Source organism: Syngnathus scovelli, chromosome 1 (assembly GCF_024217435.2).
Source record: "Syngnathus scovelli strain Florida chromosome 1, RoL_Ssco_1.2, whole genome shotgun sequence".
Taxonomy (NCBI): domain Eukaryota; kingdom Metazoa; phylum Chordata; class Actinopteri; order Syngnathiformes; family Syngnathidae; genus Syngnathus; species Syngnathus scovelli.
Genome location: NC_090847.1, coordinates 14,166,674 through 14,188,047, shown reverse-complemented (window position 1 = coordinate 14,188,047; position 21,374 = coordinate 14,166,674). Strand labels below are relative to the sequence as shown.

Genomic DNA, 21,374 nt, shown 5'->3' with positions numbered 1-21,374 from the left:
TTATTGATGTTGTACATGTAACCTATATTAACATTACACATACAAAAACTCACACAGGTAGCAATTTTGATTTATTGCTGCTGGCTGGTAAAAACATACACATACACACACATATATATATATATATATATATGACTTGGTTGGTTTGAAACTGGCCTCTGGTGGGTACATTTGCTTTATTAGTCCTTATTACAGTCAAATTTTAACCACCTGAGCCGCCAAACAGCAGCTGACTCTTCTGTCGTCAACTGTTGAGGCGGCACGCTGAATTAGCAGCCTTCCATAAGTCCCGCCCACATGGCCTTTGGTCAGGCGTCCAGGATTGACACAAACACAGCCAATAACATCCTGCAGAGTTTGGATGAATACACATTAATAGATGAGGGGGGGGGGGGGGGGGGGGTTTATGGTTATTCTGTACCTTAACAAAGTAGCGCAGCTCAGATGGAATGACGAGAACGTCCGGTGTGAGCGGCAGCTGACCAAAGCTCTGAAACTTTTCATAGTCCATGTTCACATCCTCAACAGGTGGGTACAGCGGGTAGTAACTGAGGGGCAGAGGTGGGGTGTGGGGGGTTGAACACTGATGTAACATAAGGACGATAGAGCTTTTGAAAACTTTTTCCCTTTTCCCAGCCTACCTTCTCTGGGTCAGTATGTGCTTCAGAATCCGCGAAAATCTGTCCGATCCAGCACCACTGCAACGCAAATTGAGAACAAAAAGCCAAATAGGAGATTAGCACACAATAGACAAAGTCCAATAATTTAATATAATTCTATCCTCATTGTGTTCGGCTTGTAAAGGCAGGATGGATGAGTGTTTCAAGTGGCATACTTGGTCTCCTGATTTTTAACATCTTGTATTTTGACAACATGAGACTCCATAGACTCTAGTGTATGTATGTGCTGTACTCAAGATGACCCAACAAGCCATGTTTTAAAAGCAGTGGTAAAAGTGTCCAAATGTGGCCCAAAATTACTGCTATTTGTCCACTACTGCCTTCTCACCAGCTGATCTCTTCTGCCCCCAAATGGAACAGGATGTCAGTAGAGGTCAAGCCAAAGGTCACACCGTCAATCAGCAAGGTGCAAGGATCAGAAACCAGGGTCACACGCTGCAGGGATGAAAAATTATTTTAGGTTTGTCTAGCCAGAAATTACTTAAAAAAAAAAAAAAAAAAGTGTATCTGACTGGGTTGTTGCTGAGGTTGGGCAAGGTGAAGGGAGGCTGCGGGTAGATGTAATGATGATGGACGTCTCTCTGGGAAGGAACAAACACCAGGCGACAACCGACACTGCAAAAAGAAAACAAGCATCGGGAAATATCTTAAAAACTGAATGCCGAATGATAAAATATTTTGCCATATCTACTTTAAACTGTGTACTTTGGTGCTCTAAAGTGTTTGTCACTTTAAGATTGTGTGAGGGCTCCTCCTGTATAAGTGCTAGAATTCTACCATTTGGCACTTTGAAAAACACGTGTGTGTGTGTGTTGCATAGGACCTCTAATTTCATTTAATTGGGATTTATATTAAGGACTTTCTGAGACTTATCTGAGGCCTTCCATAAGCTGGAGACAACCCGCAAAAACACAGATGGCTTCAAATGCAAACTCCAACACAGGAGGGTTTGAGCACAGCTGTCATCTATACAGTAAATGTGCTAACAACTGCACTTCGACAAGCTATCTTAAGCAAAATGGACTTTGTTTCAAAAGTTTCCTATGTTGCGCGTAAAAGGATGGTGAAACATACGATTTTGTGCCTTCCACGATGCTTTCGATGCATCTCGTGAAAATGGCTTCAAAAGGCTCAGTCACCTGGGATTTCTGCTTGAAGAAACAGAGAATTTCATGTGACTGATGTAAGCAGACGCATTTTTGTTTTGTAGTTTTGATGATGCAGAATGACCTCTAGCGGTGAGCGTACCTCAATGTGTTCGTGTTTGGAGTCAACAAAAGGACCCAGCTGCAGAATAAAATACGGATATAGTAATGGTCACTCATGTTACAAATGGACAGTCAGAATTTTGCAGACATGCAAGTGCTATTGCTCGGTTGAAAGAGAATTTACCAGTATGCAGACGTCAGGACGATCCCTCCCAATGACGTGGATCAGGTCCAGAAGAGGTTCAAAGTTGAGGCTGTCAGATGGGGTGTAAGGTCCACAAGCGACAAGCACATTGACCGGCTCTGGGAATTGCACGAGATTACGATAGAAAGTTACAAACATTTCAATTTTGATTAAGGTGAAACAGCAAGTGGCTGAGATTCACTATGTCAACAGCAGAGCAACAGATAGATAACGCATCCTTCCCTACCTTCATCTGACTCCATTTTACCAGCTGATGAGTAGAAGGGAAGTGGAATTCCCTGCAAAAGAACATAAGCATGATCTCAAAAAAATACTGGAGACTAGATCTGGTTCCAAAACAATGAAGTGGATGATCTCTTTTAAATCTGACCTCATAGAGTTTAGAAACCACCAATTTCCTTCCTGTGGTATTCATTCCTTCCATCGCCACCACCTGGAGAGAACGGAAAATGTTTTGAAAAGGGCAGGAGCGCGTGTTTCCACCAAGCAGATCAGAATTATTGGTGTGAGAGCTCTCGGTCGGATGCTGGCTGAGTCTTCAGCCCAGCTTCCATGGCACACTCTGTTACTTTAGGTGGCCCATATAGCCTGTTGCACACAGTCTCAGCGCACAGGTAAAGGAGAAACCACCAGTTTGTTCGTCAGTAACCACAGCCACAAAATGGGCAAGGTGCTTCAACTAAGAAATAAGCCCTTTAGAGGAGCTTTCACTGAACTCACTTGGCCCGGAAACAGGGAATACTCCTGGAGCTCTGACAGGTCCAGATGTACTTGCTGACCACCTTGCTCTGGCCCCGCTTCCAACAACACAGACTGCGCGTTCAACTTGCCGTTACTGTCGCAGCACACCTGGCCCAAAACTGACATGCAGTCCTACATAATGGATAAACTCAACATGAGAGTACCACCCATGATGTCCCACAACATTTACATTTGTACAGTTTAGTGACGCAAGAGTGGTCAGTTCAATATTTAAAAAAAAAACAATGTTTGGGCACTGTGAAGGCTTGTCCTATTTTGAGTCAAAACAAAAGATAATTAGTCCGCTTTTATGAAGGACAACAGATATCCGAGAAGTGAGAGGCTGAAATCAGAGCATTGGGAAAATCTACGTAAGTTGAAGAATGTAAACGATGGCTCTACATAACTAGCATCAAAATAGTGGTTCCATCCATTTTCCATACCACTTATCTGTACTGTGGTGTAATAAGAAGAATGGAATTAGGAAGAAAGAAACACACAGCAAATATAAACAGGCTGTAACATTCACAAAATTAAAATTCCACAATGGATATGCTTGTTAGTATGCTGCACCTGTTCTGGTAGTGAGACAGGAGAAAACTCTCCAATGTTGAAGTGGGACTGGAGTTGTTCTCCCAGCTCCTCAATCTTCTCAGTCAATACTTTAGAAACACAAACAATAATTGGTTTATGCAAATACAATGTTGTAGAATAAGACAGAAGATGCAATATGCAACATATTCAGCCTCTATTGCGGATTAAATGTACTTGCTAAGGTTACAAATGTCCAAGAGCCAGTGTAAGAAAAATATTAAATAACTCATCAACTTCAAGCTGATGTGTTTTTTTATTTTGTTTTTTTTATGCCATAAATAAAATTGACAGTAGGGTTTGACAAACCCTGTTAGGTCTTCCTTTCATTTCCCTTCCCTCACCATTGCGAATGTCACGCAGTCTCTGGAACATGTACTTGTAGCTGGAATGCAGGGTATCCTCAGTCCTTTCCAGCAGCTCCAGTTGTACCTCGGCACCAGAAGCCTTCCTGCCAGCCCAACGTGTACCCTGCACAGCTCCGAATGAGACCATCACTTCTCCTTTGCCTCCACGTTGGCTGTATTTCTGAGAAGGAGTGGCGCTGCACAAACGATGGTAACAAAAATCAGTTTCTGTAGACTCAAATTTAAAGTTTGTACTTTTTGAATGTGAATGTTTATGGCAGAATACCTGGGAGAAAAGCAGGCAGGAGACAGCAGTACACCAGGACTGGTCAACAAGGCTGAGCTCCTCTTTGAGTGAGGAGTTTCTGGAGTGGTTAGCACTCGTTTCTGAGAGCCCTGCACACAAGCGCACAAACTCAGGGCATGTATGCTAAGACACAAAGTGGACACATCTATCACGCAAACAACTTCAAGAGCAAAACGCTAAAGTATCAACTGACTGACTGACTGACTGACTGACTGACTGACTGACTGACTGACTGACTGACTAACCTTTGCAGGAGTAGAGTAGCAGTCCAGGAGATTATCTTCTTCTTCTTCAGCTTTTATTCTGAAGGGGGAAGTCAAGGTCTGTGGCAAATGGACTTTCAGCTTGACAGGTCAGTCCCAAACGTATAATTTCACGGTTTCTTTAATAAAGGATACATGTCCTGTATTGTGGTAAGGTCTCTAGGTCTGTTTCGCTCTTCCCTTTTGAAGTTTTGCTTGGATTTATTCCTCTTGCTTAACACCTACAAAAACAATAAACATCTTTGAGAGGGGAAAATGTCAGACATGAAATGGGTTTAGTGTTTCTTACTTCGTATTCAAATTGGTCCAAGGTGTCTACAGAAAGCAACAGTCCATTTTTTGTGGTGCTGTATGCAACCCACTCCAAAACCCACTCATCTGCCTGGATCCTATTGCAAATGCATTGCTCCACCACTTAGGGATACAAGAGCCACACACAACACAGAGAAAGGTATTCTCAATGCAAAAAGACAAAATAATAATAATGATACAGTACAAAATAAATGGATGGACATGGCATGACAAGTGGAGAATAATTATATTAAAATCGCTACTTACTTTTGTCCAAGGCGGAGTCATCATTACAAGTTATGCAGAACATTTCGAGTTCTGATTTCAAGTCCTCTGATGTTACCGGTGACATTGTTCTTGAATGACTTATCGACGAGGAAAACAAGACGGAACGCAGAGCACAATTCGATGTCCAGTATTGCTTTAGCAGCTAGCAATTGCGTGAATCGCACGTCGTAGCACGGGTCCAAGCTTTGGAAATAAACTTCAAGGTAGGAAATGTCTACATTGCTTTAACGCCGACGGCATTTGCCATTACTATATTTACTCAACACTGGAGAGCGCCCGTTTCATTTTACCGCGAAAATGTGTCTGAGAGCTTTTTCCGTTTCCGTTTTTTTTCTTTTTTATTCCCGGCGGATGAACAGAAAATTGAGCGCGTAACCGCCCTCTGCTGTTTCGGAATGCACATTACACATTAATTTCCATGTTACCACCCATTTTGCTTGTGCGTGCTCCATTTACGTGGGTAGAGACACCAATTTTATATTAAAAAAGTGGCAGAACACCACCAAATAAAAATATTAATTTTGAATAGTATACTGAAATAAACTGTAATCTCATCTCAATGTAATACATGTGAAGTCTGGGCCTGTTTAATAAATTGAATTTGATACTTGTTGGAAGGCCTGACTTCTGGTAACAAGTGGATACATTTATTGCATCTTTTGCTATCTAATAATTGTTCTTCCCATCACTATACACAGACATATTTTCAATTAATAAATCATATGTCTTGTACAAATATCCATTGAAGTTGATTATCTACCCACAGCACTCTTGATGAGCTTCATGGTACATTATTCGTATCTACGGATCTTGGTTGGAAATGAGTGATTGCCAACCATGTCAGTTACACATTTGGTTTTGGTTTCGTTTGAAGTTGTTGAAAGCAATAACACAGCTCTGTACTCATAAGATAAGCTTACCGGTGAAAAATGATAGCGTTCAAGTTCATGAGCCAGTCAAGAGTTTATTTGGGTCAAGTTGATCTTTTATGTGCATACACATGAATGGGTTCAGGTTACAGTAACCTTTAATGAATTTGGACAATTCACTATTGGTTGTCAATAGTATACTGTCCACTATAGTTACATGGCTTTTTCAAGAATATTTGCAAAAAGCAATAGTGTGACTGTGTATAAACTGTTATTTTAACCATTGCTTCTACAGAATTCAACCATGAGCAAACGTCTTTAATAAAAACACAGGATTACATTTCTGCTCAGGTTTCATGGGCACTTTCAAGACATTCTTCAACCTGTCAAGTAAACAGACACAAAAATTAGTAAATAGTTCATCACATGAAACTCGATACAAACTGAACAAGCCTCCCAGGTACCTGAACAGAGTAGCACCCTTTTCTGGGGACACATCTCCATGATATCACTCTCAGCAAGGCTTCGTGGAGAGAGCCCGCAAGTTCATGAGTATTGATCACCTACACGTACAGTAAGTGAATGGACTGGAGCCCTCGGGAATATCAAAATGGCTGCGGGGCAATTAAATTGTCACCTGCATGCGACTCAGGCAGGCTTTTCTGAAGGTCAGGTTGGTGCTCCAGTTCACAATACTGACAGTTGCGCTGAGAATGACCTCAGCTGCTGCAAGCAATTTCTCTTGCTCCTTTCCACACACCATAACACTTTTACTACTCACACTCGGAAAGTTGTGTGTATGTGTGTGTGTGTGTGTCGAAGCCTTTACTTGCCTTCTTTCTGCAATCTTGAGCCTTCAGTGTGTTACTTAACTCCATGTGCAGCACTCCTGTGACCGCCTGCCTGTTGTTGTTCAGAATGTCCTCCAAGTGGCGCTCAATCAAAGCATCAGTGACTAAAATGACAACGCATCCTCAAACTCAAGTTCTCCCCAGCAGACGAGTGACTAAAAATCCTGGGTTTTCTCCATCAATCTCTCACCCATGACATCTGAGAGCTGCGAAGCAAACGGGTCAGTGTGCTGCAGGAAGAGGAACATCGAGAGTTTCTGTTTGACGGGGAGCAGATGTAACCTTTTCTCAGGCTCCTGGCACGTTTTGTGCCCCAAAGTGTACACAATGCTGCTGTCAGAAGGATCTGTAGAGGAAGATTGAAGCAGAGGCTTAGTTCACACACTTTAAGTCCACAGAACATTTGCTGCTAGAGCATTAGGTTTATTTTGTGGAGTGTGTTAAAGTATCTCTACTGCAGTGTTTATTTACAAGAAAAAGATGAACCACAAGTGCATTCGAATTAGCCCAAGATATCATATTTCTCTCAGTGTCACTGAAATTTATGAATATTGAATGAAAACTACTCCAACTAAAAGTGGCACGGTTGTAAAATTTACTGACAATTCTGTTCAATTTCCAATTTACACAATGGACACAACGTTCAATCTATTTTATGGGAAATGTACGTATAGGATGTATCACAAAAAATTGGATTTCTTTTAAATAACCGATGAAGGCTGCAGAAAACGATATTTTCAAATTGTAAATCAGATTACCATTGAAATGAATAAATTTGACAAGATATATGTAACTTTTCAGAGGAGGTGGGGTGGTACAATTGGTACCTGAGCCTTTGGTAGAGACTTGCTTGGCATAATCCACCTCTTAATACCACAAAGGTCAATCGTCAACATTAGAAAAATGCAAAATAAGGTGTATTGTAAATGCATGCAACTGTGCCATGTATACATTTCATTCAGCGAAGTTAAGAATGAGTATTGGACCTGACCGTTAATAGTCCAAAGTCATGTGACTAGGCGATATGACAGGTGATTTTACAAAATAGGGAAAATGTATAGTCAAATATCTTATATTATTATATGAAGTATCTAAAACGTAGTCATAAAAGCTCAAGCGCAAGCTTGTGGCATTTGAGCAGTTTAATTTAAGCTTGAGGCAAAAGCAAAACAAACAACTTTTTTTAATCTAACCGCATTGTGTGAGCATAACCAGATGTGAACATATGCTAAAACCAACTTCACAAATGTATGTAGCATTTCGAGAAATAATGATTCATATAATTTCATGTGACCCAATTTTTAGCTGATATACCTCAATCAGAGGCAAGTACGCAGGATAAGTCAGAGAAAGCGAGGATAAAGTTAAACACAAGCTGGAGTCTTTCTCAAACCTGGAAGTAATTTTATGCACCAAAACAGGCACCCTGAGCTTGTTAAAATAATTTGGAACAGATCTTTTGTTCAGCAAAGGGGAAAAACAGGCCAATCCAAAGAGAGACGCCTATGTTTTCTTGTGACTTTGCTCCTGCTAAATACTAAGCAGAGTGAATTAACCTAATCTGTTTTGCCTCTTTTTTTTTTTTTGCAGATTACTAACTCCCATGAGACAGAATTTATAATAAACTGCCTTACATTGCTGTCACATAGAGAGAAGTGCACATATATTCTTTCCAATGTGGAAACTATTATTCTGTTAAATTTTAATTACCGGTACATATTTGGATTTAAATGATTCCCATGCCTATTAAGCCTATTAAGGCTTTAACAAATCAATCCAAGCCAGTTTAGTGATCGCACCCACGCTTCGGCAAATACAAACACCGTTTAGCTCTATGTTAAAAAATTCACTCAGGTTTCAAAACATCTCTTTAAGATGCAGTTGTGTTCTGGAAATGACGCATCATTTGTGTGTACTGTTCCTTGTAAAAATTGCTTTTAACCTGACAATTCTCGGCAGTCCAGATAAACTGGGAGGTTTCGGAAGAAGGCGAAGGGCAATGTCATGGGAACATTAGTAGGGGTGTAAGCCAACACCTAACCACAAGTTAAGGAACTATGCGAGTTGTGTTGTTAGTCGGTCGGCTTGGTGACTGCAGTCGAGGTACCCTGAGCAAGGCACCGAACCCCAGGCTCAAGTGAAGAGGTACAGTCACCCATTCACTCCACAGGAAAGGATACTTTCACGTGTGTAAGAAGGGTTTTCAGGTTGGGGTAGTGCAGCACACAGGGTGAAAGCAGGGTCACGAGCTGCATGTTGAGTTCGCCGTACAGGCCGCTGTCCATGCTCTCAGGTGGGATGCTGAGAGGCAACATGCTGCCCAAGACAGGGTGGCCTCCGGGACACCACCTTCCTTTCTCCACCGGCTTGTCGGCGCTTTAAAGCCAAAGACATGGAAGGAGACGTTTAACAAGCATTGAAATAACTTTTGATCATGGGAGCATAATATTTTCAGCCTCTTGCATTGTTTAGTTAGTTAGTTAGTTAGTTAGTTAGTTAGTTAGTTAGTTAGTTAGTTAGTTAGTTAGTTAGTTAGTTAGTTAGTTAGTTAGTTAGTTAGTAGTGCATTAAAAACTCAATAATAGAGCTTCATCAAAAACTCTGTCATGTCATTACAAGATTATTTCATTATTGTCAAATTATTGCCATTATTACAAGATACAAGAAAGAGGGAAAAAAAACTATTAGTATGACCTCGTAGAGCTACGCACTACTGCAGACGACAAGCACAATAATAAATCTATTGCTGAACCAAAAAAATGGACTATCATGATCGGGAAGGCAAAATTTGTGCTTATTCATCTTGACAAGAAGTGAAACGTCAGTTACTGACAAGGAACGACAGGTGACATCCAACATCAGCGACGGTTTCATTGCAGATGTAAGTCTCCTTGTGAAGCTCGCTCTGTAAGAATAACAGCACTATGTTATCAAGTTGGTCCTAACAGTTGCTTAAAGGCAAAATACATTTAGTTGGTTTCTGTCACTTGGCTTTTGCATTAATTTTGCTGAAGTTTAAAATCGAAGCAATGCAATGAAGATGGCTAGATCAAATATTGAAGAAAACAGAGTTGAACTTAATGAATACATTTTTACATATTGTTTGACTCAACTGATTATACAAAACAATAACTCATAGTTTCCGAGAATTTCTGTGACAGATTTACAGTACAGAGTATAACAGAGACATAAATGGCACAAACCTAAATTCTTGCTGAATTGTCTGCTGAGGAAATTTGCATCGCAGCTGCACGCTGATCTATGAAAACAGTCATCATTTTCTTTGACTACTTCAATACAAGACTGTCAAAATATGTCTAGGCAGAACCACACCTACCGTTGCATTGGCCAGACTAAATACATTTAGAAAAGCTTCCACACAGGCAGACCACTCTGGACCAAAGCATATAAAATCCTTTATCTGTGCAGCAAATAGAGTCCCAAACAGTAAAAAATTACTTATTTGTAAACAATTAATGTTCTTTTTACCTGGAAGGTAAGAACTAATTTCAAGCAGCCGTGCACATCAGTGAAAGCGCACAGATCCTTCAGGTCAGGCTCCGGAATAGGTCCGGCGCGGGGAAACTTTACATCTGTTAGGACTAATACAAAAAAATAAAAAATAAATAAAATACTGTCCCAAAGGTGACATAATATGCGTGCGTGAGTGTACATACCATTTTGGAGTATATCCGGTTGGATTCTTCTCCATTTGGAACCTGCAGCTGCAACTGCACCGCAAGGGATGGGGGGTCAGATTCTTTTTTTAGACTTTGTTTAGCTTTCCTCTCTAATGAACAGACGTGAATGACTGCAGGCTATATGGTATGCATTGTTTTGTAAGTGAGGAAATTAAAAGTTAATTAGTCCTTAAAATCTTACTTGCTGGACATATTTGCTCTAAAGTAGGCAAATCCACCAATCCCATTTAAAAGTAAGGTCGTATATATGAAATATTGTAGGTGTAGACTATTGCAACAGCAAATTTTAATCAGAGGTTTTATGTGTCCCTAAACTTATTTTGGATGCTGATTTCAAAAGTATCTTTAATTTTTTCCACCATGTCAAGTTTTAGGGATTTTTAAGTGTAACCTATTAAAAACAATATTTGCAGTGGCTCATTCCATACAATTCAGTTATGTCATCAATTGCGATTCTCTCGTCTTCTCTGAACATTCCTTGACTCTAGCACTGTTTCCAGAATTATTGGCTGAAGACGGCCTTCCACTTCCTTGTTTGTCCCAGAGGTCGCTTTAACTTGGATCTTCTTCCTGACCTTTGAGCCTGCATTTGCACTTTTGACAATGCTGTAGCCTATTTCAGCAGCCCTATAAACCTTTTCTGATCTTGAAGTGAAGTGGATGCTTTCAGTAAAAAATGGAAAAATGTAATGTAACTTCCATGATATTTAAACTAAGTATTTTATATTACTGACATTTCTGGGGGAAAATATTTATTATACTAAGTCGGGTAAAATGAGCAGGTCTCAATACGTTTTGACTGCCTTTACTATAGTACAAATGAATGATTTGCTGTTTTTATACAATAGTTTTGAAAGCATTATGTGCTAGAGAAAAACGAGAGCAGGATCAAATTATGGCAAAAATTATTTGAGAAAAGTTTACTAGCAACTCCAATTAAAAATACGTAGAAAAAAATGTTGACTAGCGTATTTTGATGATAGGCCATTAAAATAACTAACACATACATCAAAACACGGACACGGTTTTTAATTTTTTTAGTGAAACATAAATAATTTACTAACCTTTATTTGTACACAGCTTTATAATCATTTGTCTCTTTGGCAATATGAGCTGTAGCCGAGAAAGTATCTAAAAAGGTTCAAACAAGTCAATAAGAACTTACCAGTGCAGTATGAGCGTGTAGATCCTGGTTCGGCCCAGAAAAGGACCAAAATGGCCCCTTGACAGGTACTTTTCTTTCCCAATAGTACGAAGAGCCGTAGCGCCTAAAAGGTTGACGAATACTTCTCTATTACTGCAAGTACAATATGCTACATGTTGCTATGCTAATTAGCGTTGGAAAAGCACTGGTAATGAAAACTTTGGTTTTGAATTACGTGTGTTTGGTTTGCGAAACATATTAGTTACCTGTTTTATTTTTTCCAGCATCTTATCGTGTGAGACAGCCTCAGGTGCCATGAATTAAGTGACCGTAATTTGAGACTGTCTTATATTATCCTTACATTATTTCCATAAAATAAAAAAATCAGGACATCCCCCTGACAACATCTGTATGGCTTTATTTTCATATTTTATACCAACACTAGACTTCCTACGACGAGAAGATCTATACTGTATAAAATTGTATTGTAATTTTGCAACATGGCAAGAACAATAACAATAATTATATATACCATAATATATATCTATTAGTGTAATGGATTGACAATGATGGACAAACGCAAGTGGGCAAATACCACTCTTTATTGAAAACATGGAGTATAAATGATAATAAAACAGGATACAACAGATAAGCACAAAAACGTGGATTTAATCTGCGGCCATATTCTCCTTCAATAAAAGTCACTTCCCTCCTCTCTCAGACCACTCTTTGTATCCTCCGGCATAATTACGTGCACTGAAACACAGGAACACAAAAGCGGTGCTGACTCCGTGAGTAACAACCTGCATACAATTTGCCAAGCAACAAAAGTGAATAAAAAATGTAGACAACCAAAGCCAACAGGCCTCAACTTCCCCAGGTACTTTATGAGCACAAAATAATTGTCTTACTTCAAGTAGCCAAGTTGGTTTGCTTTGGTTGTGGCTGTTGCCCCTCGTTTTCCCATCTGACAGTGAAAGACCAACTCTGAAGAGTTCAACGGCGGCTTGGTGACTCCGTATTTGGCCTTGAAGGCTTCTGGTTCCAACCCAAAGGCACCTTGTACTTCATCAACTGGGTTATTGGAGGGAAATTAAATGCAAATATTTTATGTAAACCAGAAAGACATGTCGACTTGCATGACAGCATTCCAAATGAGACTAAGCAGCATACCTGTTTTTGACTACTGTACACGTAATGAAGGAGGTGGGCTGACCTGGGATATGAAGCGATCCAGGTATGCGTCCCTTGTCCACTTCCTGCTGAGTACGGACATCAACAAGAAGTAGGTTTTGTCCTTTTTCCATGAGTGCTTTCAGATCATCATATGATACATCCATAGTGGCTGTAATGCACAAAGAAATACAACAGAATTACAGTCATACTGAATACTACAAATGATAGGACACAATTACAGAGTGCAAACTTGAGTACAGAAATTGAATTTCACACCTAATTACGAACATGGAGTCAAGTTTCAAAACATTCACATGATCGGTGTAGTCACATAAATGACTATCATGAGTTAAATGTGGTTTGAGCAAATTTGTTATTTCAGAAGTTTGTATCAAACTGGTAACCTCTTCGCACCAATCAGGAGACGGGAAGTGCTCTCAGTTTAAAAAAGATTGGTCATCCCTGTTTACAGCGTATTCATTCATTCTAAATGTACAGGCAGCGATCCCCTGTGATTCACAGTACCTGAGAAGGAAAAAAAGTTTAAAATATTGTAGCTGGATAGAAATGTGTTTTTGTTTGTAGATAGGCAAATAGATAAATTAATTAATTAATCACCCCGCTGTCACTGTCGTGTATTTTGTTACATAGGCATGATAATATTTACGTTTAATACATTTTTGTGTGTTTGTATTGGGTTGCTGCTGCTTGGAGAGCCTTCAAACTTCCGGGTTAAGTCTCCTGCTGCTTGAGGTTTGCTGAGTCACTGCTTGTCCTCCAAGTGACACATGAATAAACATCATATTTCCATAAGCATGGCTTTGCTTCACTCAGCTTCGGTCTCATCATTTTCTTTTTTCTTTTAATACGATACACACGGTTGTGTCTAAATTGAGCGTAAAATGATGAAAGGATGTTTCAAGAAATAAACCAAAAATGTCAAACAAAAAAAAACTAAAATCACGGTGGACTAAGAAAATAGTTGAACTATGTAGTCACTCACCTGTCCCCGCCATTCTTGTAGATACGCTCCACTGTACGCACCTCAATGCAGTACGCGTATTTCGCAGCAGCTGCAGGGCTTGCGACATGTTCTACGTCACTTCCGCTTATGACCATAACCGTACCTTTTCCGAGCTGTTCTGTGACAAATCATTGCCCTGTGTTCCCAGAGAAGGCGGGACTTATTTTATTCTCAACCAATAATATCAACGTTTTAATGTGATCCTGTAAACGAATAAAAAAAAAAGTCTTAAAATGTTGGAGTACTATACAATATAATACAAAACAAATGTATTTTATTGCGCATGTTAGCTGCAGCTGTAACAAAGCGCTTCACATATAGAAATGGGACAACCACAAAGGCAGTGAAAACAGTCAGTATAAAATTATGATTTTACTTTATAAAGCCTGATTACTTACTATATACTATATCAGCAGACTATCATAAGAATCCGTCACAATTTAATTTTAATTTTCACAATTTCTGATACATTATTGACAAAAGTATTGACTTGTTATTAATATCAAAATAATGTTGTCTCTCTTATTAATTTATCTACCTAAATGTTATCTCATGCCAAATAATTCCAAAGCTGAGGAAAGAAAAACATTTTAGCCTCATAAAACAAAACGCAAAATATTCAGTTCTTGTCCACACAGGATTATTTTATTACCAAAGTTTCAGTCATGATCACAAAAATATTAAACTTTACTAGAAATCTACAAAAGTCAATTGCCAGCAAAAACAGGTAGTTCTAGCCCTAAAATGTATAGAATTAAAAAAGAAAAACAACAGCTGATAATTTACTATCTATATTTACACATTACCTGATGTGGTAAACAATCCTCTCTTGGACTGTTTCCCCATATGTTTAAAATCTTACTATAATTGTCCTGTCTGGATCACAATGTTCCTTCTGTGCTGTATGAGGGATTTCCAAGTCCATCAGCTGAGTCTCTCTTTGTGCTTCTGTTCTTATAACACCTCCAGACAACCACACCTAAGATGAGAAACAAGAGAAGAATCCCTCCTCCGATAATACCTGCCAACACTTCATAGTCTGATGAAGAGGGAGGGTCATATCGCATGCAGGAAAACTCTGTGGGCATGCTGTGTCCTGCTTTGTTAACTGCCTCCACACACACCTTGGTTCCAACTTCCAAAGAGCCCACCAAGCCTTGTCGTGAAGCTTCCCCGAACTCTATAGCTTTTCCGTCTTTTCCTTCCACCACCACTCTGTATTGAGTCACCACAGAAGTTGGAGCACACCATTTGACCTCGACCTTGCCCCTGTTAGCCCCCCTATGGACTGGCGTCATTGCATGTAAGCGTGGCGGGTAAGGAGGCTGGTCAACCCCACTGATGCCAGGGCAGAGGCAGCCAGTCTCTGCCAACAGCTTGGCACAGGGCACCTGATTTTCCAAGCAGGGGTTAACCTTGCAGAGGTCCCGTTGTAGGAACTTCATCCTTGTGGTGGCGAATACTTCTGGAGGACGTTCGCTGACGGCGTCACTCTCTTCATCATAATCCTCATCGTAATCTGCATCTAGACCAGTAATAAATGTGAAACGTGGGTGTGTGATTGGAGGAGAAGTGGAAGCGGCATCAGCGACGAGGTGGGAGTGAAGGAGAGGCCAGACACTCAGAAAAAGGAGAAGCACAGTTGGGTTCCAACGTAGTGATGTCATGTCTGTTGAGAGACATCATAAAGATGATGAGGATAATGTTGTAATGACAATAATCTGTACTGACCAATTCAAACAACTGTCATTCTGTCAAATCGTTAGCCTCAGTATGAATTAGAATTGCCTCTGTGAATTTTACCTTACTGTCACAAGCAATAAAAAAAATACCAATGTGCTTGCTAAGTATTTTTCCTTTATGTCCGTGTAGATTTTAAGAAATCTGAGTCATGGTAATGCGCACTCTTTTTGTATGTTGAATTTGTTGTGCTTTTTCCTTTTCTGAAAAAGTAAGAAAATAAATAAATTGGGCAATTCTGTTGTTTGGCAAAATGTATCGGCTTTGCAGCTACATTAGGTACACTTATAAGACTCACCTGATTTAGGACAAGCGTTACTTTTTTGCGTTGGAGTCTCATTAGACAATGCAAGTGTCGCTAAAGTTAAGTGTATTTTGAAAATGATGTGGAGAAACAAAAACATAAAATAAGAACAATGTCCCAACACAGTAGGAACAATATAATACTAAATAACTAGACACATTACACAGTGCATCCCATTTGAAAGCGCAAGTGTACCTAATGTAAAGTGTCCATTTTGAAAATGATGTTCATAATGCTTCAAAGAGAAAGAAAATAATCAGCATGGAGCATTATGCCGCAAACACAGTAGGAACCATAAAAACAAAATCATCATGTTTTCTTTAGAAATTATTGTTGATAAAACAAGCACCCCTGAGTTTGTTTTCCAAAATTGGAAATGTGGAATTTTTCTATTGAGAAATGTGCACAAGGAAAAATATTCCTGAGCTCCACAAAAGACAAGATGGGCCGACTACTGGAGTCTCACCAAATGAATGCGTTGACAAGCTCAGAGGTTTCCGTGGGAACTTAACGGTAATCCAAGTGCAACAAAAACTGTTCCAGATGATTGCCTTCTTTGAATACCAATGCGGATAACTCAGTCACAAAAGATAAACCATCGTATGACTTGGCAGTTTGGACACAGAAAAGTAAATTGCTGTACTGTACCTGTTTGGTGATGATGAATATTTCAAGTGTCTTCTTAGCCGTTCCTCGTGTGTGCTTGCTGTTTTGTGTTCTCACTGTGAGTTTCTAAAAACTTCCCTCCTCCTCTTTTACCTCCTCCTCCTCAACATCCCCGCTTTTTCTCCCTTTAGTGCCTCTCCCTCCCCCCGTCTCTCTGTCACATGCTGCCTCTGCTCTTTTTTTCGCCCCCCTTTTAAACCATGCTGCCTTTCTCAATAGTGCTTCAAGCTGCGCTAAAACTTTTATTTGTCTTCAGTGGAATTAATATGAACATGTGTTTTCAGGACCGGTGCTTGTGATGTTGCCATCAGCTCGCTCAGCATACCAATTGGTTTGCTGCATGAATGAGGCCATTACTTGTTGTGTGTGCTGTGTTTTTGCAGCTGTTATTCATTATTTAAGCTAAAAGCTATGTTAAAAACGTCCGGCAAACTATGCAGGTGTTCTGGTGAATAGGGCATTAAAGTCAGCATCATGGTGTGCTTTTGAGAGTAGGGGGTAAGGAATGCATGCATGTTTATTTCTGATAGTCTCCATCCAGCTCTTGAAGTCCCCATTGTGAGTTTAGCGGAACAATGAGTGCTAAGCCCTTTGTGGGGTAAAGTTGGCAAAGATTGCAGGTTCTTTCTCCTTATTCTTGAAAAAGAGTGAAAGACACAAAACTATTCCCTTTCTTGAGTAAATTCCTTCACCCTCATCATTGTTTTCCTACAAATAGAGGATTTTTTTACTGTTCACCGTGATGTAAAAACAAACGTCTAAATGAGATCGTGAGAATGTGAACTTTCCTGCCTTAATCTAATCGTGTTCATATGAAGTGAAGACTATTTGATAGCGGCAAATGAAGTAGCAATAAATTATTGAAAAATTTAAACAACCCTTTGAAGTGTTCGACCAAATAAGACGAAAGTACACGGACTTGTATATTCGTGTTGCACATTACAAATGACACCAAAAAATGTGGTGTTTAGATGTCCACACAGTTGTGTGTATGTGTGGATATATTGGCCAGATGTACCGGATAAGAGAGAATTTGTGTCAAACCACAACGAATGAGTATGAACAGATGGGAAGCATTTTAGTTGAGGCGAAAGATACAAAATGGATCAACAAAACTACACAATACATTTAGTATGACTCTGTAGTTTTGTATTTTATATTGCTTATGATTCCAAAGTGTCACGTTTGAGTCACTGAAGGTGTGAGAGTGCATTTGGGCGGAAGTCACATGTTCTTTATTAGTTGTAAAGCACTTAAGCTTCATCGTTCTATAATTTACAGCCAAACATTTTTATGAAAACGTAGAAGAGTCTCTTTGATACATGTTTTTTTTACATCTCCAGGTAGTGTTGGCTTTATTTCTCTTCCGGGCCTCTTGCGCCATTCTGTCCAGATATGCGGGCACTGATAAGTTTCGCAAACATGTAACTGGATGGTACACGTTGGTGTGACTTATCACACTTTGACTCATTTCAGTCTTCTTTTCAGTTGTCTGGACAGTCTGAAGTATTTATTATTTTTAAATTTATATCTACGTATATCCATACACACACCATTTTTAATTTATAGTTGATGGCACAACTCCAGCTGGAAATTGATATTTTTGGAATTGGATAATTTCCTGTAAGTATCAAAATATCAGTCAGTGTCATCAATTAGTAATCTATGAATATTCTTTGAGGAAGTGCTAAATGCCGTAAAGACACGTCAAGCATGATGACAAATTCTCAATACTTGAATGAGAGCTCGTAAAAGTTGCGCAGTGACGAGATGGGGACCATGGCTGTGGTTTGTCCAATCGGTGTTTCATTTCTACAAAATTTAGAGAGAGCATATCTGGCTAAATCTCTATATACCTTTTAAATATTGCAAAACAAACTGATTATTCTCTAAGATAATGTTTGAAGCAGATTTTTCACGCTTAAGTGTGCATACCTGACTTGACAAAACCTCTTTAGTTAGGTTGTGCAATAGAGACAGCCGACACAATGTAGATTGCAAAGCCGATATGATTGTTTAGTCTTCAGCGATTTGCCCATGTGATGTTCCCTGTACAGATCAAATTTCATTTGATCTCAAGCGAAATTCTCAATGTCCAACCAGTGAGTGTTTATCATGTATATGATTTATGAGATAATTGATTGATTAATTAATTGATTAATATAATTTATATGATTCATATGATATATGAACAACCCAGCCCGTTGATGTTTTGTACAACTTTTGGTGCTATAAGGCCCCCGAGGAATAAATGAATCCAGAGTGAGTCATGCTACTACAAATAAAATTCAGCTTGCCAGTGCAAAATTCCACTCCCACCACTGCAGCATGTTGCAGCATGTTGCACAGACTGTGCCATCCTAACCATTGTGCGATTGTAGCTGATGTTACACTTTCATCAAATAGTCATGTAAAACTATCCTTAACTATTTCTCAATGCGTCAACATTCAAGATATTGACCACTCCCACTGAGCAAGTTCAAACTAATAAATTCCCGTTGACTGTGTTCCTCTCAGGACTTGTCTGAGAAATGTGGGGGCCTCATGATGTCCGAATTTTGTTAGACAGATACTCATTCCGCTTCTACCCACACCTCTCTTAGGATTTTACAATCCCCATTTTAACCGAAAGCTCTGTGATTGGATAGTAACATGGAAACATGATGATATTGCGTCCCCATCTAATGACTCATCAATTCATCATATTTGAGTGATGAATCAAGGCAAAAATGAAAGAGTCTTGGAAACTACACTGTAGGGTGAAACCATTTATAAAACCATTTACAACAAGATGTGTTAAATCAATGTTACTCATGATTTAATAATGGTCAGGATCAGCAGTGTCTCATATATACAATTTTATTAAAGCACAGTTACGCCCAAAAGTCCCTGGCTGAATTTGAGATTTTTCTAATTTGTTGAATGGGCACCCGCTGCTGTTTTTATTTTATTTCATCTTGAACATCAGTCATAGTCATAAGTCATGACGGTTTTGATTTTGCACCAAGGCATGGCTGCAAACCAAACCAAAACGGTCCAAATGTATGAACGTCATGTGAATCGCACGCTATCCCTTTGGAGTCAGCAAATGTCAACATGTCTGAACACCCTCAAGAGTGCTACATTATGATCATGCCTCCAGAAGTACAGAATCTACAGCCAATACAGAAAGTGAACACACCCCGTTGAAAAAAAAAGACCAACAACAACAACAATTTGACCTGTCAAATAGAAATGATGAGGAAACAAATCTGTTCGGGGGGAAATACACATTTGTTTTATTTTACGGTGCATCGAAACTGTTCAGGGCACTCTCAAAGACCCAACAACTCACCCTGACATTTTCTTTTATTGTCCATAAGTAGAAAAGCCACTGGGGTGATAATGCCAGATAAACCATGTGTAAAGGAAAGGGGCTATAATTTATGTTTTATAGTGAATGTGTCAACAAATACAACATTTTGTTAAACAAAAAGTCAAAACCGTGTTCATTCTTACTCATATTTGCGTCTGCTAATGTTTTATGTGAAAAATACTGTACACCTTGAAATAAAAATATGATGTGCATTTTTTTCTGCTATTTTACTCCTAGGCTAAATTCAATTTATCTGGGTTTCTGCATGTTACCAGGAAAGATTTTTTCCATCATGGGCAAATCTTACAGAGTTGCAGCACCACTTCGTGGTAAATTCTGGTTACTGCGCATTTTATCTCAAGAAACGCTTATACAACAGAAAGAAAGAAAGAGTACCGGGAAAATACAGCTCGCAAAATTTGCCCTTTATGTAAACTCCTCACTAAATGCCTTTAATTGATGCAATGAGCATTTTTATCATTGCTGTTATTGTATTCGATACAATTTTTACAGGACTTTTTAATGATCACGTCATTGAAAACATTTAGACAAATATTCTAACTGGGGTTGTAGTCACGTATTCGCCTGACTCGTACGTGCGCAATTTTTCATTATTTCTGTGTATCATTTATTGTCCTACCCGAGAGTTAATAAACAGAGGGATAGTGGGTCATTTGTTTCCAAATTGCTCTGTTGACTTACTTTATTAAGGAGCAAATGATCACGCTCCATGCATCGATCCCCAATGATTATATGGTGCTTTTAATGGCAACCTTAGATGCGTAATTCAGCGAATTTATTGCAGCCGTTGTGCTAACGTGATCAGAAAATTGCTGACTTCGAGATCACAACAACAAATGCTGTGAGAAAACTGGGACAGATTTGTGATGCCCCGAAATGAGAAACTATCTCACGTTTAGGTACGCATGTTAACAAATATTTGCTCCACCTAGCATGAGTTGTTAGCGAACAGAATAACACGTGCGATTTTGGAATCCACCGAGACACGTTCGTCCCGGTTCGTAAATCCGAAAAGAGACGAAATACCATCCCTTCCCTTGTCGAGCCCGTGGTCGCCCTACTGTCATTGTAGAAGCAGATATCGATCTGAATGATACCAATACAGATTCTTTTCCGTACTTGATATTTAGAGACGTATGCATCATGCTCGTGCCTGGGCGAACTGCTTCCTGTGTTTTTCTTTTTCTGTCCTACGAAATAAATGTCCTGGTGAAGTTGTCTTGTGCATTGTAATAAACTGTAGTGGGAAACAGCAATTTATTTATATTTATTTTTCAGCTTAAATTTTACTGGTTGAACCAGTTATTTCTTTCAAAAAATGTTCTTAGAATTATGAAGAGACTGAAAAGTCTACCAGTAAACCTCTGTGTCTGGGAAAGAGGTCTGGGTCTGTCAGGTATAAGAGTATTGCAGCAGCTCGTTTTTTCGTGGATAATTTATTACATGTTTTCAATAATAAGTGTGTTTATACAACATGTAAGCCCCTTGAAGTTGCATCTTTGGTAGAGGAGACAAGTGACTAGCAACCCACAGACACAGTCAGCGAACTTAACTCTTTAGTAAAATATCAGCAATGCATACCATGTGCATGGGAAAACTGAA

At 39.3% G+C, this 21,374-nt stretch overlaps 4 protein-coding genes across 5 annotated transcripts; all 4 read right to left on the bottom strand.

Annotated features, from left to right (window-relative positions):
* Positions 1-157: 157 nt before the first annotated feature.
* Positions 158-5,250, bottom strand: pola2 (polymerase (DNA directed), alpha 2). The gene is made up of 18 exons (XM_049758687.1): positions 4,901-5,250; positions 4,632-4,756; positions 4,478-4,563; positions 4,325-4,382; positions 4,059-4,168; positions 3,770-3,969; positions 3,408-3,496; positions 2,814-2,966; positions 2,464-2,526; positions 2,320-2,371; positions 2,073-2,191; positions 1,929-1,967; positions 1,755-1,828; positions 1,193-1,295; positions 1,009-1,115; positions 642-698; positions 422-548; positions 158-348 (listed from the first exon to the last, which is right to left on the bottom strand). The coding sequence occupies exons 1-18, from the start codon at positions 4,983-4,985 to the stop codon at positions 196-198; spliced, it is 1,800 nt and encodes a 599-aa protein (XP_049614644.1). The 5' UTR covers positions 4,986-5,250; the 3' UTR covers positions 158-195.
* A 615-nt stretch (positions 5,251-5,865) lies between these two features.
* Positions 5,866-12,047, bottom strand: top6bl (TOP6B like initiator of meiotic double strand breaks). Of its 2 annotated transcripts, XM_049758759.2 has the most exons (14): positions 11,753-12,047; positions 11,508-11,610; positions 10,319-10,372; positions 10,131-10,243; positions 9,979-10,062; positions 9,845-9,900; positions 9,475-9,546; positions 8,822-9,017; positions 8,584-8,677; positions 6,832-6,987; positions 6,624-6,745; positions 6,428-6,538; positions 6,255-6,353; positions 5,866-6,173 (listed from the first exon to the last, which is right to left on the bottom strand). In XM_049758759.2, exons 1-14 carry the CDS (start codon positions 11,801-11,803, stop codon positions 6,138-6,140), a joined length of 1,347 nt encoding a protein of 448 aa, XP_049614716.1. In that variant the 5' UTR covers positions 11,804-12,047; the 3' UTR covers positions 5,866-6,137. The 2 variants fall into 2 exon arrangements, with proteins under 2 accessions (XP_049614716.1, XP_049614723.1); XM_049758766.2 differs by lacking the exons at positions 6,255-6,353; positions 6,428-6,538 and having other exon boundaries at positions 11,753-11,934.
* Positions 12,048-12,070: 23 nt separating this feature from the next.
* tstd1 (thiosulfate sulfurtransferase like domain containing 1) lies at positions 12,071-13,834 on the bottom strand. The gene is made up of 4 exons (XM_049759017.1): positions 13,666-13,834; positions 12,703-12,831; positions 12,398-12,560; positions 12,071-12,242 (listed from the first exon to the last, which is right to left on the bottom strand). Exons 1-4 carry the CDS (start codon positions 13,751-13,753, stop codon positions 12,188-12,190), a joined length of 435 nt encoding a protein of 144 aa, XP_049614974.1. The 5' UTR covers positions 13,754-13,834; the 3' UTR covers positions 12,071-12,187.
* Positions 13,835-14,304: 470 nt separating this feature from the next.
* Positions 14,305-16,537, bottom strand: si:ch1073-303k11.2 (LRRN4 C-terminal-like protein). Its single transcript, XM_049758976.1, has 2 exons — positions 16,379-16,537; positions 14,305-15,355 (listed from the first exon to the last, which is right to left on the bottom strand). Exon 2 carries the CDS (start codon positions 15,351-15,353, stop codon positions 14,568-14,570), a length of 786 nt encoding a protein of 261 aa, XP_049614933.1. The 5' UTR covers positions 15,354-15,355; positions 16,379-16,537; the 3' UTR covers positions 14,305-14,567.
* Between the last annotated feature and the right edge of the window lie 4,837 nt (positions 16,538-21,374).

What these genes read in the sequence shown, in the direction of transcription:
- top6bl (XM_049758759.2), bottom strand. Translation starts at nt 11,803, where the DNA reads ATGGCACCTGAGGCTGTCTCACACGATAAGATGCTGGAAAAAATAAAA. An exon ending in ACCGGATATACTCCAAAATG is followed by an intron (nt 10,244 to 10,318) that starts GTATGTACACTC and finishes TTTTTGTATTAG; the next exon opens with TCCTAACAGATGTAAAGTTT. An exon ending in TTAGTCTGGCCAATGCAACG is followed by an intron (nt 9,901 to 9,978) that starts GTAGGTGTGGTT and finishes CTGTTTTCATAG; the next exon opens with ATCAGCGTGCAGCTGCGATG.
- pola2 (XM_049758687.1), bottom strand. Translation starts at nt 4,985, where the DNA reads ATGTCACCGGTAACATCAGAGGACTTGAAATCAGAACTCGAAATGTTC. An exon ending in GTCCTGACGTCTGCATACTG is followed by an intron (nt 1,968 to 2,072) that starts GTAAATTCTCTT and finishes TTTATTCTGCAG; the next exon opens with CTGGGTCCTTTTGTTGACTC. An exon ending in CCAACCTCAGCAACAACCCA is followed by an intron (nt 1,116 to 1,192) that starts GTCAGATACACT and finishes TCATCCCTGCAG; the next exon opens with CGTGTGACCCTGGTTTCTGA.
- tstd1 (XM_049759017.1), bottom strand. Translation starts at nt 13,753, where the DNA reads ATGTCGCAAGCCCTGCAGCTGCTGCGAAATACGCGTACTGCATTGAGG. An exon ending in TACAAGAATGGCGGGGACAG is followed by an intron (nt 12,832 to 13,665) that starts GTGAGTGACTAC and finishes TGTGCATTACAG; the next exon opens with CCACTATGGATGTATCATAT. An exon ending in TGGATCGCTTCATATCCCAG is followed by an intron (nt 12,561 to 12,702) that starts GTCAGCCCACCT and finishes CCAATAACCCAG; the next exon opens with TTGATGAAGTACAAGGTGCC.
- si:ch1073-303k11.2 (XM_049758976.1), bottom strand. Translation starts at nt 15,353, where the DNA reads ATGACATCACTACGTTGGAACCCAACTGTGCTTCTCCTTTTTCTGAGT.